This window comes from Sinohyriopsis cumingii, chromosome 13, assembly GCF_028554795.1.
Source record: "Sinohyriopsis cumingii isolate HCF-2022 chromosome 13, ASM2855479v2, whole genome shotgun sequence".
Lineage (NCBI taxonomy): Eukaryota > Metazoa > Mollusca > Bivalvia > Unionida > Unionidae > Sinohyriopsis > Sinohyriopsis cumingii.
The window spans coordinates 1,993,410-2,012,285 of NC_142973.1; the positions used below are offsets into that span (position 1 = coordinate 1,993,410).

General features: G+C 39.9%; 1 protein-coding gene across 2 annotated transcripts in view; it reads right to left on the reverse strand.

Annotated features, from left to right (window-relative positions):
* Positions 1–18,193, reverse strand: part of LOC149784843 (uncharacterized) — a 54,293-nt gene extending 36,100 nt beyond the window's left edge. Inside the window, exons 1-5 of one of the 2 annotated variants that reach the window (XM_089931147.1) lie at positions 18,061–18,193; positions 15,707–16,081; positions 15,095–15,229; positions 14,242–14,433; positions 13,426–13,568 (exon numbers count right to left, since the gene is read on the reverse strand). In XM_089931147.1, coding sequence (XP_089787273.1) covers positions 13,426–13,568; positions 14,242–14,433; positions 15,095–15,229; positions 15,707–16,081; positions 18,061–18,076 — 861 coding nt within the window. In that variant the 5' untranslated portion in view covers positions 18,077–18,193. The remainder of the gene's footprint in view (positions 1–13,425; positions 13,569–14,241; positions 14,434–15,094; positions 15,230–15,706; positions 16,082–18,060) is intronic. The other variant, XM_089931148.1, reaches the window with a different exon arrangement.
* Between the last annotated feature and the right edge of the window lie 683 nt (positions 18,194–18,876).

Consider the following 18,876-nt stretch of genomic DNA (forward strand, 5'->3'; position numbering starts at 1 on the left):
TACGAACGTCTAGCCCATCATCATTCATATACTGAAAGTATTCAACAAGGTCTGACCAGTGAAAAAATTTCTGACGAATCAGTCCTCTTATACCATTCAGGTACCAGTGGTTAAAGATCTGGTGACGTAACGGATGCAATTGTTCTTTACGTTTCACTTGTATTTTCACCAGCTCTCGGTAAATCCTTTCTCTCAACTCCTCAGGCAAGCCCAAAATGTTCTCTTGTAAAGTATCCATAAGTATATACACTGTTTTTGGAATCGTTGGGTGGCGACCAATAGCCTCGTTTAACTTTGTGTCTAATGTAATATCCACTCATAATCAGTCTTCTTGTACTTTGGAACATAGCATAATTTAAAAACGGACGAATCACTTTGAGTTTGCGTTTCACTTGTATTTTGATCAGTTCTCGGTAAATGCGTTCTCTCAACTCCACAGGCAAAGCACGAATGTTCTCTAGCAAAGTATCCATGAATAGGTCATACTAATTCCTCTTTGGTCTGACACAAGAAATGTACTCTTTGCACAAACATGGTTTCACTTCAGTGTCGAATTTAAATCGTTGAGTCACTAATCTACACATTACAATTCGTTCAGAAGTTTCCTCTTTCACCAAGTTGACATTGTGTTCAAGATGTTGGTAATTCGTTAACTCTTCCTCTGGAATTCGATGCAGTACGTTTACAATGATGTAACTACAATCGTCCATACCAAACCAATCCTCTTTAAAACTAGAGGATCGTTGATCAATGTCTGTCCGATGGAACACTTTCAATTGAATCAATCCTTGTATAGCCTTCAGGTACCAGTGGTTCAAACACCGGTGACGTAACGGATGCAATTGTTCTTTACGTTTCACTTGTATTTTGACCAGTTCTCGATAAATGCGTTCTCTCAACTCCACAGGCAAAGCACGAATGTTCTCTTGTAAAGTATCCATGAACAGATTATTATGGTAAGAAGTTACTTCAATGTCTCGGTCCCACTAAGGGTAAGTAATGACAATTCGGTGACCATCGAGCATGTTCAACGTAGGCCGAATCTTGCGGTTCCCAGTGGTGAAGTGACACACCGCAACTGAAGCACTTGACTTTATCTCCTTCGCCCAAGTAGAAAAATCCGGCTCTGGCTAATTCTTCGGGGGTCGGTCCTCCCAGATACTTTGGCCATTTTCCTTTGAACGATTGAAGACGATTTTCAAAGTCACAGTATTCCGACAAACGCACAGGGAACGAATATTCGTCTTTCACAGGTTCGTTTCGATGAGGGTTGAGTGACATGGGTAGGAGTTTGCTCAGGGCTGGATGACATCCGTAGGGGGGTAGACGTGAAGGTGAACATTCCCCTTTAAAACGAAACCCAGTAAAATGTCCAAGAGGACGAGCGGCATCACTTTCGCATCCCACAGGTTTGACACGCACAGCATCACTTTCCATGATAGGGGTAGGGGCACTAAAGTTCCCATGATGCTTTACGGCATCGCTCAGGTCACAAGGTACAGCATCGTATCCATCGCAAGGCTCACAATCGCATTCCACTTCCGAAGCCTCACACTTGAATTGTGCCCTTCTAAACAACTTGTTCTGTGTTTCTCTGAAAGTATTCATCTTGTTCGCTCGGTCTTGGTAGTCACAATGAACTATCGATCTTGACCATAGCCCCTTTTTATACTAGTCGCAATGCAGTCTCCAGCTTGTACATCTTTCCTTTTTTACGTTTTTTATGTCCTGTTCTGGAAGGTACCGTCTCTAAGGTACCGTCAACATTGTACCGTAGTGTGATGGGTGGAAAGGCCATAGAAAGGTAAGGGCAGTGCGGAGACCATCGAGTATGTTCCAGAATAGCTGAATCTTCATAGATACATAGATCCATTCGTAACTTCAGTCCGCAAGCGAAACACTGTACCTCGTATCCCAATCCTGACTCAGGTCCCAAGTAGACAAATCCTGTTCTAGCTAAAACATGCGAAGAAGGTAATCCTTCCCTATCCGTAGGCCATTTCTGAAACGTGTCCAATCGACGGGCACAATCACAATAGTTAGGTAAGAAGACTGGAAAATGGTAGGGTTTGAACTTGGAGTTCTCATCGGGTTTCTCACTCGATTCTTGCTGTGGCGAAGTCATCTTTCTGGTGGGGTAACTATCCTCTTACAACCAATGTTTTATACCAACGTGTCCATACGGTAAGGTGAAATGATTGGGAAGTCGAACTCGCTTCTGGTACACGATTTGATAAACTTTTTCCAAAGGTCGACTGACGATGTGGTGAGTGGGTAAACGTACAATCTTGTTCGGTTGGTAAGTGGTCACTTTAAAGTTTCCATCCTCTCCCGATTGCAAGGCTTCTTTCAATACCCCAAAGTTGACCACTCGACTGGTACGATAATTCAGAGTCAGTCCTTTCACTTTGCACGTCGTGTGCACTTCTCCTTGTTTGTCCCGGTATTCGTAGCCGTAATTTTTGGGACCGCCACTGACGAAACTTAGAATCTTGTCGTCGGGATGCTCGTCTGTCCAGGCTCCTAAACGGTCTCCTTCGATGTCAGGGTGATGTTGAATCGGGTGATGGATGTAAATGCAACTGTCCGTGTCAAAGTACAGGACGCGTTCTTCTAACAGTTCTAAAGCTTCGTACAATTTTAAGCGAGCATGGGCTGTCACGTAAGCCGCAATGATGACATTTCCAAAAGGGTCGTCTTGTACAAAGTCCAGATCTTCTTCGTAATTGACCAAGATCAAATTCTCTCGAACGACGTCCACGTGTTTCATGTATTTGGTTTTGTCGTGAATCATCTGGAAGTAGCGGGAAGGTTCTGTCAAATATTCCGTCTTGGGTAAACACGGTCGTTGTGCCATTTTACCCCACAAGCAATTTAACATCACTTTGGCAAACGATCGCCTGCCTTCGTTTTTCTCGATGTGGTCTAAAGTGATGCCTTCTTGTTCCCGGTATTTCTCTTTGAATTTTATTTGGTCTTCGGAGTGTGACACCAGGAAGGATAGCCGCTGGCTTCTTGCTTCAGTTTCAAAAAGGCATCCACGTAGTCGGCGAAAATGCCTTTCTGAGTAGGGTCACCCTTGCGGTACTGTTGTGTCTTGGGAAAGTGGCAAATTTCGTACACTTCTAACAGTTGGTATCCCATGTCCAGAGCTTTAAACAATTCCACGCTGACCCAGGTTCCCGTCAAGGCCCGTTCTTCCTGGCTGTGCTGACAAGGCTGGTCTTGGTTGCACGTTTCGGCACAAGTACGGCACAAGGGAAACATCAGTTTGCCTTGACAATGGTGAGGTAAGACGGGATGGTATAGGTTCGTGGGAGGCAAAACTTTGCACTTGATCAAGCCTTCGTATTGTCGAATGTTTTTCAGGTCGATGTGTTCCGTCAGCAATTGCGGGTGCCCTACAGGAAAGCGACAATATTTGCACACGTAGGGATACAGCGAACACACGTCCAAGTATTTGATTTCTTCTCCTATCTCTTCCTCGGCTTGGTACAGCAAACAGGTGGCATTGGTCCTTCCTCCGTACAAACTATCCCTCGGGTTCAGCGGGTCCATGAACTGGTAACTTTCCACGAGGCGTTTAAACTCGGGATCGGTTTTCAAACGGTGATCGTACTCGTGTTCCCACATTTCCACCACTTGGTATCCTTGCTGTTCTAACTTTAGGCGTCGCTGACAAGTGTCCTGGTACAAGTCTTCCATGGTTCGTTGCAAAAACTGATTTTTAGTGCCACGGTCAGGGTAACAGACGGGACATCCGTGAAATAAGCAACCGTTAAACTCGTACACGATCTTGGGGTTTTCTAAGTCCCAGCCATCGACCGAATACGTTCCGATGGTTTTTTCGCCCCCTCCGTTGCGGGCATGCTGAATCCATTTGTCTTCCTTGTCGCACAAGTAATGTAACCAACGTAGGGCTTTGACCGAGTATTGACGCTTGACAAAGTGGGTCGTTTGAGGGCTGATGACAGCCACGGTGTTTTCAGGCATGAATCGTTGGCGGTACACTAAGGAACACGCTTTGGCAATGGTGCAAGCTTCTTTCAAAGGATCGACCCCTCCGTGTTCCATGAACAGTTCTCGAAATTTTCCACAGCAACGCCGTAAAATGTCCACGTCGGAACGACAATACTTTAGCATTTCTTCCTGAAAGTCGAAAGGGTCCGAGGCGTGAATCTGGTACCAAGCGTAGAAAGCTTCTCGTTGTTCGGTACGCATGTTGTCGGGGTCGTAATAGTGAACCTCTGGTAAATGGGGTAGAACGGCATGTTGATTGGCTTCCGTATTGAAAAAGTGTGGAAAGTACCCTTTAGCCATTTCTGTCATTCCAAACGTTTTAGGCATTCGACTCAAAGGCATGGCCAAGTAACTCATCGAATCTTTAAACTGCACTTGTCCCACTTGCATGAAAATGATTTTGGCTCCGTTCAAAGTGACTTTAGGACGTTCGGTGCCTTGTTCCGTATAGTATCTGAGAAGAAACTGTCCATCGTATCCGGAGAAATTGTGAGCCATCACCGTCGCATGACGATGACAATCTCCGTAACGTTCGATGTCCTCTTGGCTCCACGTCTTGTCGACGGGGTCTAAGACCCATTGGGCAAAATCGGCTAACGTGTTAGGTCCCCGAAAGATTTTTTCACGCCCTCCGGGAATCTTGCTGCAGTGAGGGCAATGACTGAAGATAGGTTCTTGAATGCACTTCTCGCACGCTCGATGAGCCACGCAGAAATTAGGAATGTGAATGCCGGTCTCTTGCATGCATTCGAAATCGAAAAAGATGAAATTGCCTTTCTTCTTGTGACCGTCCTCTTTCTCTGGTGGGGGTTGGTATTTTTGCACGTAACATTGGTGTTCCAAGTCCACGATGTGGTGACAAATGTGACATTTTTTCTTTCCTCGACATACGTGTGCCTTGGCAGCATTGGTACATATGACTTGTTCACACGTAGGGCACAATCTCAGGAGTTGACAAGCACATTTCTTCTGTGAACCTTGCGTTTTCAGATGTTGTTGGTAACAGGTAGGGCTGACAAACGTGCGCAGACAAGTTGAACAAGGCACTGGTTCTTCGCTCAGACAGGGTGAAGAGGCCAAACATCCTGAGCATTTCGATCCACAATGCTTGTGTTGCTCTCGATTATTATAACCATGGTCACATTTCTCACAGTAATATCTGTATCTCAGGAATCCAGTGATACTGGTAATGGTATCGAAATGTTCATCGTGATGATAAAGGTGAATGTATTTTCCATCCTTAAAATCTTGGCCTCGAAACAACAGAGGTCCGCGCACTTCTTGAGGGTGCACTTTCAAGGTGTATCGTGGAGCTAGGGTATCTTGCAATTTTTGCATCTCAGGAATGCCACAGGGTGTGTCTTTGGACAGTCCGGCTTGTTGTAACAGGAGTTCTGCTTCATTTCGTTGTTTGGCTCGATCGGATCGTTGAATAGTTTTCCAGGTTCTTTTCCATTCTACCGTGTCGTTCTTGTTGGCATAGGTTCGTCCCACCACGATGGCACGAGCTAAACACATCTGGTCATGAGGGTTGTTAATTCGGACGAGACTCGTTTTGGTGTTGCGAAGGTCGTCCACCAATAACATCTTTTTGCGTCCTGTCCCTTGAGGAGGAGAGACGTGGGTCATGTCCAGTGTGGCTTTACCATCGGTGATGTCAAACTGATCATTAGATTGTTGTACGTGTTGAATCTTGTCCATGACTTTGGAAGCAGTCAATTCTGCAGGGGTGCTAAACTCGATCCAAACAGGGGATTTCAAACCGTCGTGTTGTATGGAAAGTCTCAAGCGATCGTCTTCTTTGGGTTGACATTGTCGCTTGAGTGCAGTGAGCAAAGAATCCCACACCTCGGTGATGAACACTTCTGCTTTCTCTAACGGCACTTCAGCCTTGAAATCTTTAAACTTCACCGTGTATTTGTAAGCCGTGGTTCTAAATTTTCTAGAGGAGCGCTTTTCCGTCTCTCGAATGGAATAGTACTTTTCAGGGTTGACTAAGGGTGGTGAACTTGGTTTAGAGGGTTCGGATTCTGGTTCACTCATGTCCTCTTCAAAATCACTGGCATGAATTTGTGCCAAGATTTCAGCCCTGGTTCGAGGCGAGAGATCACGTTTCTGCCTCTTACTTTCTGCTTCTTCTTTTTTCTTCTCGAATGAATGGGATCGTTTCATCTTGAAAGCAAAAAGTCAAATGACTCAAGTTCAAACACCATAAACTACTTTATAGTCATAGCAGACCAGCGTATATAAAAGGGTGTGTGTCTTGTCCTTTCACTATTCATTTCACTCTCAAGCCGAGCACAACGATGGAAGAGACTAACCAGATGGAACGTTTCGTCAGAGCTTTGCGAGGGGTCATTAGAAAATTCTCTTCAGACCAGCCTACGGACTACTCTCCTTCCTTTAGAGATAAAAGTCAAGATACTTGCTATATCTGTCAGAAGAAAGGGCATTGGTCTTCAGAGTGTCCAGACCGTCAAAAAAGAACAAAAACAGGGGATAAAAAAGACAAAAGTCAAGATACCTGTTATTATTGTCAAGAAAAAGGACACTGGTCTCCAGATTGCCCCAAAAAGAAACAAGAAGAAAAGAGGAATTCTTCAGAAGAAGAGAGGGATTCTTCAGAGGAAGAGAGGGATTCTTCTGAGGAAGAAAGAAGACAGGTGAAGAAAAAGAAACAAGAGAAAAAAAGAAGAAGGGAAGAAAGCGAGGAGGAAGAAGAAGAGGAAAAGAGTGTGACGGTGAAGAAATTCAAAAAACAGAGAGACTAAAGAAGGAGAAAAGAAGAAATTAATGAACTTTTCTTTATTAAAGTGTTGTGTTATAAATTGTGAATTGGATTGTAAAAAATGGAGAAAAGAATAAATGAATGATAAAAGGTAAGTGTCTTTGAGTTGTGATTTTAAAATAAGAAGCTACACTCACGCACTCATACACAGACACGTACTAAAAGGGTAACATGGGTGAGTTTTTTTTGAGTTATTGGCAAATTGAAATTGTATTTCTTTTCGAGAAATGTGGGTGGCCCTGAAAAGGGCCTTTTTTCTTCATGGTGTAGGGGTGAGTTTAAGCAATCAATTTTAACTGCCTTAAGCCTTTGCCACGGCCAAGGCCTACTTCTGGACTGCGTAATGTTGATGATGATAATGATTGGGTTGAAATCACTAAGGGTGGTACGGTAGGCTTAGTCACAGGGTTGACATGTTTGGCTCGCGAAGGTCGTATTCTCTTCGGTCGTGATAAAGAAGTCTGATACATTTGTTTCAGACTTCTTAACTCCGCTAAAATGTCCAACAGTACCGTGACCGTTTGATTTTCACCCTCTTGTTTCTTTGCTGCTACTTCTTCTTGCTGTTGCTGCTGTTGTTTTTTTCTTACCTCTTCTTCTTGTTGCTGTTGCTGTAGGAGAAAAGCTTGTTCCGCTTCCTTTTGTCGTTGTATAAATTTCTCCAATTCTTCTTTCTGTCTCTGTCTAAAATTTTCCACTTGCGGTAATGAAGAAGGTAACGCAGGTTCCGGAACAAATTCTTGCGAGGAGAGAAAATCCACAAAATCCCAATTCACCTCTTCTGAAAGTAAGTCCGAGTTCCCTTGGGCAGTCTCCCCTGCTGGTGCACCCCAATGGATCGTTTTCTGAGTTTCCGTCATGTTGAATGACTGTCGCATAGATTGACTGCACACAAGCGCTAGCAGATCTATATTGACTACGTGACGTCACAGACTGCTCTCTTCGGATTGGATGCGGCTGGCTGAATTTTGTAACGCGTGTTTGGATTGGTGAATGAACTCAATCCGTTTCAATCCTACCTGTACCTATAAATAAGCGCCGTTGACTGCATTGATTCACCTGTTCTCGTTGCTTCAAGATGTGGACTACAGTTGAGTCATCCACCCTTGTGTCTTCCATGATGTTTCGGACAGACTTGCTCATGTATGTCCGATCGAAGTGGACCGTTGTCCACAGGACAAACACCAGCCTGTGGATACGTAGGATCTACGTTGAAAGACAAGGATGCCTAAAAAGAGTGCTGATGTACGGACCAACAGTGAGACGTAGCCTAAGAACAAGAAGAAGACCAATGCGGTGCCATTTATGTTAATGAATACATTAACATAAAACCCAAAGGCCCTTTTCAGGGCCCCCATATTTCTCGAAAAGAGATAGTCTTTGAATTGCCTACCCCTTTTTTAAAAAAAATTTTTTTAAAAAAAATCCCAAAAGCCCAAACTCTATTCCCCATGTTAATTTCCCTTGTCGCTAGACAGACCCACACAATAGTTCCATGTTAAATTCCCCTTGTCGCTAGAGTGGCCCACGATTTTTCTCCATGTTAAATTTCCATTGTCGCTAGAGTGGCCCAGGGGGGTCTGTAATGCTAATTCCCATTGTCGCTACGGTGGCCCTATTCACTACTGACGTATGTACTAAAATCAATTATCTTCGCACGTATGTACTAAAATCAATTATCTTCGCACAACATAATGATATTAAAAGGTTAACAAGGTCTTGTCTTAAAATCCACTGTATATTCTTGGGTAATCTCAGAGCTTTTATGTGGGAAACAAACAAATGGCGAGCGCTTCCTTGGGAAGCAGACAAATGGCGTGGGCTTCCATGAGGGAATAGATAGTGTCGCTTGCACAAAAGACCGTGTCATCGACTTTCGAAATCAAATTCTCTTCGTATTTGAGATCTTGCTATATGAGATGTAGGGTGTATCAGCAAAATTTAAATTTTGAGTAAGCTAAAACAAAAGCATAGACTCTTACAACCTAATCAGCTAGAGATCTTTTCATACCTTTATATGGAAGAATAGTGAGAAATTGGAATCTACAGTTCTGTATCAGCAGTGCTGGCTACCCTGGTCTGGCTACTCAGTGTTCAAACTCTTTTACCTTTTTCATCACAAACAACCGCTTTTACAATACATTGCGTTCATTTTACTGCAAAGTATTTTTTTAGGATAGGCAAAGATATATCTTGAGTATTTTCAAGGACAATTCTTCAACACTTGCCGTAGCGTTCTCGCTTATTTGTTCTCGGTCTCTCGCGATATCAAACAGTCTATGAGGTACATGTGTATTAATTGTGGTTCTCGTTTTCTTGCGTTTTAGATGTTGTTATAAAACCTGAGTGGAATGAAGTTGCTTAATTATGTACCTGGTATAGCAGTTGACGTGCAAACGAGTCCAAAATGGCCCACTTAAGATTTATTCATTTTTATACTATACTACTTTGAAAACGCAGGCGGTATTGAACTAAACTATATTTTAGATCAGAACCTGATTATGCGGATGTATATTTAAGACAATGACTTGATTATTTAGACCAAGGCGTGATTATGTACGTTTTATAACAGGGACTGATTTTGGTCATGTACGTTTTAGACCAGGGCCTGATTATGGTCATGTACGTTTTAGACCAGGGACTGATTATGGTCATGTACGTTTTAGACCAGGGCCTGATTATGGGAATGTGCGTTTTAGACCAGGGCCTGATTGTGGTTATGTACGTTTTAGACCAGGGCCTGATTATGGCCATGTACGTTTTAGACCAGGGCGTGATTATGGTCATGTACGTTTTAGACCAGGGCCTGATAATGGCCATGTACGTTTTGGAACTGGGCCTGATTATGGGAATGTACGTTTTAGACCAGGGCCTGATTATGGCCATGTACGTTTTAGACCAGGGCGTGATTATGGTCATGTACGTTTTAGACCAGGGCCTGATTATGGCCATGTACGTTTTAGACCAGGGCGTGATTATGGTCATGTACGTTTTAGACCAGGGCCTGATAATGGCCATGTACGTTTTAGACCAGGGCGTGATTATGGTCATGTACGTTTTAGACCACGGCCTGATTATGGTCATGTGCGTTTTAGACCAGGGCCAGCAAGATACTTACGCTCCTCTTCTGACAATCGTATACTCATTATTCCCACTATGAAAACTATGTACGTTCTTTTGCATACCAAGGCCCAGCAACGTGGAATGAATTGCCCACTGAACTTAGACACAAAGACACTGTGATCACATTCAAGAGGGCTCTCAAAACTCACTTATTTCGACAGCAAGAACAAACTTAAAGACCTAATAATGTTTCCTACCTTCTCAGCATGTTTTTTATTTTTTAATGTTTTTCTAATTTCATGTTGTTTGTTTTTGTAATAATATTATGTTTCTTATATTATAAGTGTTGTCTATGTTGTAAAGCGCTTAGAGCTTCTAAAGATTAGGCGCTATACAAAGTCCTCATTATTATTATTATTATTATTATTATCGGAATGTACGTTTTGGAACTGAGCCTGATTATCGGAATGTACGTTTTGGAACTGGGCCTGATTATGGGAATGTACATTTTAGACCAGGGCCTAATTATGGGAATGTACGTTTTAGACCAGGGCCTAATTATGGGAATGTACGTTCTAGACCAGGGCCTGATTATGGCCATGTACGTTTTAGACCAGGTACTGAATATGGTCATGTACGTTTTAGACCAGGGCCTGATTTTGGGAATGTACGTTTTGGACCAGGGCCTGATTATGGGAATGTACGTTTTAGACCAGGGCCAGGGCCTGATTATGGGAATGTAGGTTTTAAACTAGGGCCTGATTATCGGAATGTACGTTTTGGAACAGGGCCTGATTATGGGAATGTAGGTTTTAGACCAGGGCCTGATTATGGGAATGTAGGTTTTAGACCAGGGCCTGATTATGGGAATGTAAGTTTTAGACCAGGGCCTGATAATGGGAATGTACGTTTTAGACCAGGGCCTGATTATGGTTATGTACGTTTTAGACCAGGGCGTGATTATGGAACTGTACGTTTTAAATCAGGGCCTGATTATGGTCATGTACGTCTTTGCCCGTGCTGGTTGGTTTTTGTTTCATTTTCGATCATCTGACCACAATCTGGGACTATCTGATAGCGCGGTTAATAGTCCAGGGCCAGTTATAGTTGCCTTCCGTTAGAATGTAGCAAGAAAAGCTGACAACATAATATATTGTAAATCTGGGATTATGAGCAACTCAAACAACGATGTGATGTGGTCATTTTTTATATTGACTGTCATGGGTCCTCTTCTTCTGACCATTTTTCATTTTTATAAATAACTTCATTGAGCATGTTAAATCAAGCGTCAGACTTTTGCCGATGACTCTGTGATGTACATTAAAATGACCATAGAGGAAGACTTCAATCTTGTACTAGAGGATTTAACCGACAGTGCCAAATGAGGAGGGATCCTGGGTATGTCCTTCATTACCGAGAAATGTAGCGCACTATATGATCAGGCAGATTCAGAGCTCCTTAATCATCTAGTGTTCACCAAATGGACACCAGTTGTCATCAGAAGATTCGACTAGACGATAAGGGGTGGAAATCTTACGCAACTTATCATGAGAAGACTACTTAGACAACAACAAAAACTTATTTTTCTTTGTCTTACACGTATTAGACTAGTGGTGCATTTATTAATCAGAATTCTTCTGTTCAATTTTTTATATTTTTTATATTTTTGACAGTTCATCCATCTTTCAGGCTCCAGAAGCATGTCTCCAAAACCTCTCAAGATATTTCTGTAAAGTTTGTACACATGTTAGACTAGAGATTCAGATATGCCACGTGCTATTTATACTTCTTCAGTTAGAATATTTTTTAAAATGTTTTTCCATTTTTTTGCCTATGTATTCATCCATCCATATCTCATACTTTCGTTTCCAAGACAACACTTCAAATCCGAAGGTATCTCTTTGCATTTTGGTACATTAATTATACTAGTGATGTAAGTATGCCTCTTGCTGTTCACAGTTCGTCGTTTTCAATATTTTTTAATGTTTCCTCCTTTCTCCTCACACATCTATAATTTTGTTTCCAATATATAACTCCAAAATTGTTTAAGACATTTCCATGAAACCTAGTAAACACATTACACTAGTCTTCTAGATGTACCAATTGCTATCTTTCAATGTTTTATTTATTTTACCATCTGTCCAGCCATTATGGACACTTTAATTTCTGGGACAAACTCCAAAGACGTTTATTATATCTCTATAAAAACATTAAAGTAATTATTTAGCTGTGTCTGTAATTACCACAATTCCTCCGTTGAACATTTTGAACGTTTTTGCCTATTTCATCCATCCCATCTATCATTTATATCTTTGTTTCCATTACAAAATCCCGAAACGTTTTGAGATACTCCTATGATATTCGGTACACATATTAGTCCGGTTGCATAGATGTGCTCTTGTTATAGACAATTCTTCAGTTTAAATTTTTTTTTGGTTTTTATCCATGGATCTATCCATCCAATCATCACGTTTTCTTTTCCAGGGCACGACTCAAGATGCTTATTACTTCCTTGTGTACTTTGTAAATACAAACGTCCTATCCATGAAATATTGACAGTCATGATGACGTATGCCTAATAGATGATTCCGTGTTCTTTCAAAACAATAGTTTTGGACCTTGCTGTTTATTCAAGTAAAAATTCGATTGACGTATCAGTTAATTTGTGAAACAAATTTTTAAAAATCTTTAACAAGAAAATTTGGATGGAACAGTAAGTTGACAAGTCCATTCTAGTAGGTGACCTTCTACCTAACTATATTCACCACATTGATCATGATAAGATTATTCCATTTGCACAACCAACTTGAACTGGTAATTTGTATTATCCATTAAGTTATTCGTAAGATGAAACATTTAACCAAATAGAAAATAGCTTTTTTATGAAAACAGTTATACAGTAACATGACATTTTTTTTCTCACACTTCTATGGGTAAAATGCTCGTGTTATCCAGTGTAGAACACCGATGAGGGAGATCTCTTTCATCATGTGACTGCTTCCGTTCATCACGTGATCTTCTGCGATCATAGTACACAAAACTTCCTTGATTTCCATTATAACATGAATATTCTTTCACATTAATTTAACATAGACAGTAGACTGCACTATTCAGCCTTGCCACGTATACGGATTTGGTCCGGTTATATGAGTCATGTGCCACTGAGATTCGAGCCATATACCACTGTGATTCGATACATTGCTTCTCTGATATGAGCCATACGGCAACGAGATTCGATACGTGCCCGGCAAGAATACTTTAAATGCTATCATTTCCAATTACTGCATTGTTGCGCATTGAGTCAAGCCATCTTGCTACTGAGGTACACTTTTCAGGTTCCAAACTATGTTATTTGTAAGATAAATACAATTCTCACAAATTTAGTTTTACTGAGTTATTGAAAATGTTATTTGTAAGACAAATACAATTTAGTTTTACTGAGTTATTGAAAATGTTATTTGTAAGACAAATACAATTTAGTTTTACTGAGTTATTGAAAATGTTATTTGCATGATATAAATTATTAAGACATGACCAAAGATCTCTCGACTTACCTCCGCTTTTATTGTTGGATCGCCTCCGTGTGCAATCACGATATCATTCACTCCGTCGTCATCCATATCGGGGATGACGGCGGGAGAGTAGATATTCCAGCCATGGTTCAGATGCTTCCTATCAGTCACCCACAGTATTTCACCTACAACGTTTAATGAAAACTGTTTCAAACTGATTCTATCATTGATTAATGTACGTTATCTATTTGCAAGAATACCTTTGTGAGATATGTACGTGGTCATATTCGTTTTCGTATATAAATACTGTGAGCCAGTTTCGCTATGATTGTTAGCAGACGATTTTAGCCTCATTGTTAGTAAACCTACGTGTATAATGCGTAAACTGCTGGTTCTGTATCAGTCAACAGAGACAAAATCAGAGTGTAAATTACCGATAAAGACGTACAGCCTTTCTACTGCATAATGCTATGAACGTTTTATACTCTTTTGTTATTTAAAGAGAATTTATTTCAACTATCATCAGCTCAGTCGTCTACCAATGTGGCTGCCTTTCACGTCATTTGAAAATGATCTATTTTAAGCTTGACTTTAATGAACCTCCAGTCTTGTCCGTATCTCCAATAGGTCATTACAAGCACTGATTAGCATAGCTAGATGGTCAATTATTTGGAGGCAATTTTGTATAGTAGAAACAGAAACAATCTCGGTCAACGCCTGTTTTACTACATATTAACTCATCCAATATTCCAGTATGTCTGACTCCGAAATTATGGCATTCTTGTCCTCTTAAGTTTTATTTTCCATTGGGAAAGATTTTCTTTTCTTTTTAAAATAAAAAGGATCACTTTACAATACCGTTTCTTGGATTCACTAGTCTCATGTCAGCCAGACGCCCACTGGCGATGCACTCATCAACGCCATCTTTGTTGGCATCGATGCCATGGCAGTTCAGAGCAAAGATCTCGCCATAAGCATCTGCCTTCCAGAGAAGCTTGCCATCAAATCCCCTTAGTGCCACCACTGAACCAGCACAGGGAGGCCTAAGACCTGGAAGACAATAAACATTGTTTTTGATTGTTTAATGTACGGATTCTTCCTGTCAAGAACAAAGACGTACTCTATACTGAGAAAAAAAGTTGCAAGATCACTGCTGTATTCAATTAAATACTGTTTTGTATTAGTGAAATAGTCAATATATATATATATATATATATATATATATATATATATATATATATATATATATATATATATATATATATATATATATCCAGTCAATTCCAACTACTTTGACCTCTAATAATGTGTTACATCAGCTGTACTTGACCATCGATATTGTTTGTGCAGATGGCGTACTTTTTTGTCGATTTGATAAAGCTTGTATGGCTTTTGGACACAAGTTTTTCATTTTGTATTTGATCTGTACAAACGACTATTTTGCTTTTATAAGGTTGCAATTTTGTTCGTGCACTCATGATAGACACTGAACTGCTCAAATGTTTCATTCTGACAAACGTCTGAATTAAACGCATCGTATGCGATCTCAGTTTATACAATTAAGAAAAAATGCAAGCGACTTCTTAGTTTGCTTGCCAGGTTAAAGTTTTTTTTTATATTTTAAAAAGTTAACCGATATAATAAAAGAAGGGAAAAAACATTTGTGTTTAATATTATCGTGGTTGTTCAAGAGCTGAACGTGGATCTTTACCTTGTTTCTGGCAGAAGTTGTCCATTGTCTCGTCTGTTAACATTTGACTAACGCCTTTTCCTAGCGCAAGACCGATAATTATGTCAAGAAGACCATCACCGTCTGCGTCAACTAGACGTATAGCTGACTCCGTACCTAATGAGAGTAAAACGTTGGTTTTGTTAAGAGTGGGATTTTAAGCAAAGAACATTTATATATTGTAAAATCTATTGGATAGTATCGTCAAAAATAATGATTTAGCAAAACATATTGTTATTATGCTTCTTTCAATTTAAATCACACACACACACTTACACACACACACACACACACACACACACACACACACACAAATCATCCCCAGTTAAGACCTATTGCGCAATCACTCTCAAAGAAGAGAAAAGTAGTTGCTTTATTTGCTTGGGTTTTCTTTAAATTATTGTTTCAGTTTCACTGTATGTTTGGGTTCCTTTTACTTTCGAGTAATTGTAATTACCTAATTCTTGGAAGGGGAGTGAGATTCTCAAGCACACTAAATGATGAAGCCAAAATATGTTTTACGAAGCCGAGATTTCCTTATAATCGTTCTACGGAATAAATATAATTTTCATTTACAAATATAGAAATTCTCACCCCAGTCCGCCATTGTTACGCGCCAGTTTGCTGATGTTTTGTGCAAAATGGTCTCGTTCTTTGATCGGAATAGTTGCAGAGGATTCCACGATGTCAGGACACCAGTCATGTACCCTACACCAAAACACAGCAATATAACAGCCAGCAGCAGAGCCGCACGAGGCCCCGTGCAAAACGAATCCTCTCTTCGACTTATCCGGGATTTAGAAAATTTGTACTCTGATTCTTCTGATCCTCTCTTGTCTTTGATTCGATTTGCAGTGTCTTTGAAAGAAACATGAACATTTGGGGCGTTTGCTAACTGAGTTGGGTTTTGTTCTCCATCTTCTTCGCTGTCACTTTCCACTGATAACAGATGTTGGTATTTGCCATTACCTTCCAAAAACAAAAATATTTAAAATATATGGAACTAAGTGCTTCAAAGGCATTCACGTATTTGTTATGTTTTGACCCAAGCCTATTTCTTTTTCAGAGTAATATGCTGACGTCGTCATCGACATCGTTTCTGTCGTCGTAGTAGTATTTGTAGAAGGAGGAGCAGCGGCAGAGCAGTTAGTGTGGTAGTAGCAGCAGTAGCAATATAACAAGTAGTCATTTCAGTAGTAGTAGTAGTAGCTGTAGCAGTAGTAGATGACTTATCAATCATTTCATAAGTAAGACATGTAATCAATCGTGCATCCTAATCTCACTTTATAAAAAAATAATTAAAAAATATTTTTTTTTGGGGGGGGGTAACTTATACGAATATATTGTGATTGGTCATGTTTGTCAGACAGAGTGTCCGTGTTTTTTTTTTGACCCCAACTCCATCTACGTTGATTGAGAGAGGGTCATCGTTTATAGTGTTATGTATATTTAATTTGCATTGTTTGTTAGTTAGTTTATTTTAATTTGTTTAAATTTTATTATATGCTGTGGAAAATTATACGTTGGATTGATCTTGTCTAATTTCAAGTTCATTTTCTAATTGACCTGAATCACTGATTTTTTCAAATATGTAAACAACTAATACATAGCAAATAGTTTCCTATGAGTATGGGTTAAAGATTAGGATCATTATTTTTGTCAAGGACATTGTGTTTACCACATTTTATATTCTAATTATAAATATCTTGTAAACATTAGGAACCTTCTACAATATAGTTTTTATTTTTTAAAAAAAGGTCATTCGTGACCTGAGGTCAAGTATAGAACTATATAATCTTGTTTTTCTAGAAATTATTCATTCGTGTTTTAAGATCTGAGCAGAATAGGTGCGTCTTGTAACCCAAACTCCTACACTGAACAGAATAATCACATTAGATGGGGTATTTCACTAGGGTGAGTAAATGCCCTCAAAGATTTCAGATCATTGATGCACCCTCTCTGTAGGAAAAGGTGTGGGGGTCAAAGATAAGATTTTGTATGTAATATGGTCGCTTCTTGTAACATGAACTCTGTCTACATACACTGAAGAAACATGATCATATTTGATATGGTTCATTATTAGGATGAATGAATGCCAATGAAAGTCGCTATCTTGGATCAAGCGCTCTGGTGAGCAGGAGTTTGGGGTCAAATGTCACATCTGCATAGATAATATTGACTGTTCTTGTAACCTGAACTCCATTTGCACATATCAAAAGGAGAGTGATCATATTTGGTGTGCTGTTTAACGATGATAATTATATAAAAAGAAGGTTTGAAATCCTGAATGTAGACCGGTCATGGGGTGGATGGGACAGAAAAGGGGGGGGGGGAGCAACAACAAAAAAAGTGCGAATATTGGCAGATTTCCAATGGCTTTCATCCATACTCTTGGCATATTTTTCTTTGTACTCTAAAATGTTCAAATCAGGGCCTGTATTGTATAAGTATTTCACACAATAAATTCAAAACTGGATTCAATAGTACAAAGACAACGTTTGCAATTGGTACATTTCGTAGAGTGAAATTTTAAAGTGGAATACTTTCCAGATTCTCTTCAGTATTGTCTCTCTTCATGTTTGCAAACATGTATTGGACTGTATCCTCGGTGGAGTTCCTGATTTCAGATACGAAACTTAGTCTCAATTGATCTTTCAACAAATATTGAACATTTCAATTAATACATCTTATGTGCTATTTGTCTTCACCCAAAGTCGAATCGCTGAGCGATTATGTTGCAGAACGTAGAATATTTGCTTTGCAATGAGACATCCCAGGAAGATACATAACCCACGAAGGGGAATATGAAATACCTGCAAATAAAAGTTTGTTTACAAAACACTAAACTCAAGTTTTCTATGTCTACTACTTAGATGTAAGTATTGGTATGTATTAATATAAGTTCAGATTTAGAAACATAAAGTTCTTTACTTTAATAGTTTTCTTACCTGCCTTACCTGCCATTATGATGAATTGTAAATATCTATCTGCATCAAAACAGGCAAGTGACTCTCAGTACGATGGCCATTTCAGTCCTTGAAGTCGTGACGGTATACACTAGTGCGTAGGAGTAAGTGTAGGTTGAAGCTTATCAACTTAAACACAAAGGTCATGACCTATGAACCATTTCAAGAGCAGTGCTGTATACCTACGTTTATTCGAAGCTACTAATTTTTATATTTACATCCGTATATCTGCATGTCGCTAATAATATTTCGCGGAATTTCCATTACTCTAAAAATCTGCAAAAATAAGTAGCATGATAATAAAAATGCATTGAAGCATTTTTATCATTAAAACATTGTCAAATATGAGCAATTTGCAAACTTGAAAAAGATCCTAAACAAATCTTTAAAGTTGTCCCCGAAGCCAGATGGATGAGCTAGTGCACGGCAGAATAAATGGTCTTTATTACATTGTTAAAAAACCCATTTACTGCATGAACATAACAAATGATAGTGTGTGTGTGCGTGTGTGTGTGTGTGTGTGTGTGTGTGTGTGTGTTATTTGGATTTTTAACGAAGCTTTAACAGTTTTTCAGTCATATTGCTACGATGTCTGCAGTGTGACAATTTATAGTGATGTCTAGCACTGGGACATCATGCCGCAGACATGTAGCATGATGTCACACCCAGTCACATTATCCTGACACCAGGCCGACCAGTCCTAACACTAACCTCTTAATGCTGAGCGCCAAACGAGGCAGCTGTTAGTACCATTTTTGTAAGTCTTTGGTATGACTCGGCCGGGGATCGAACCCACGA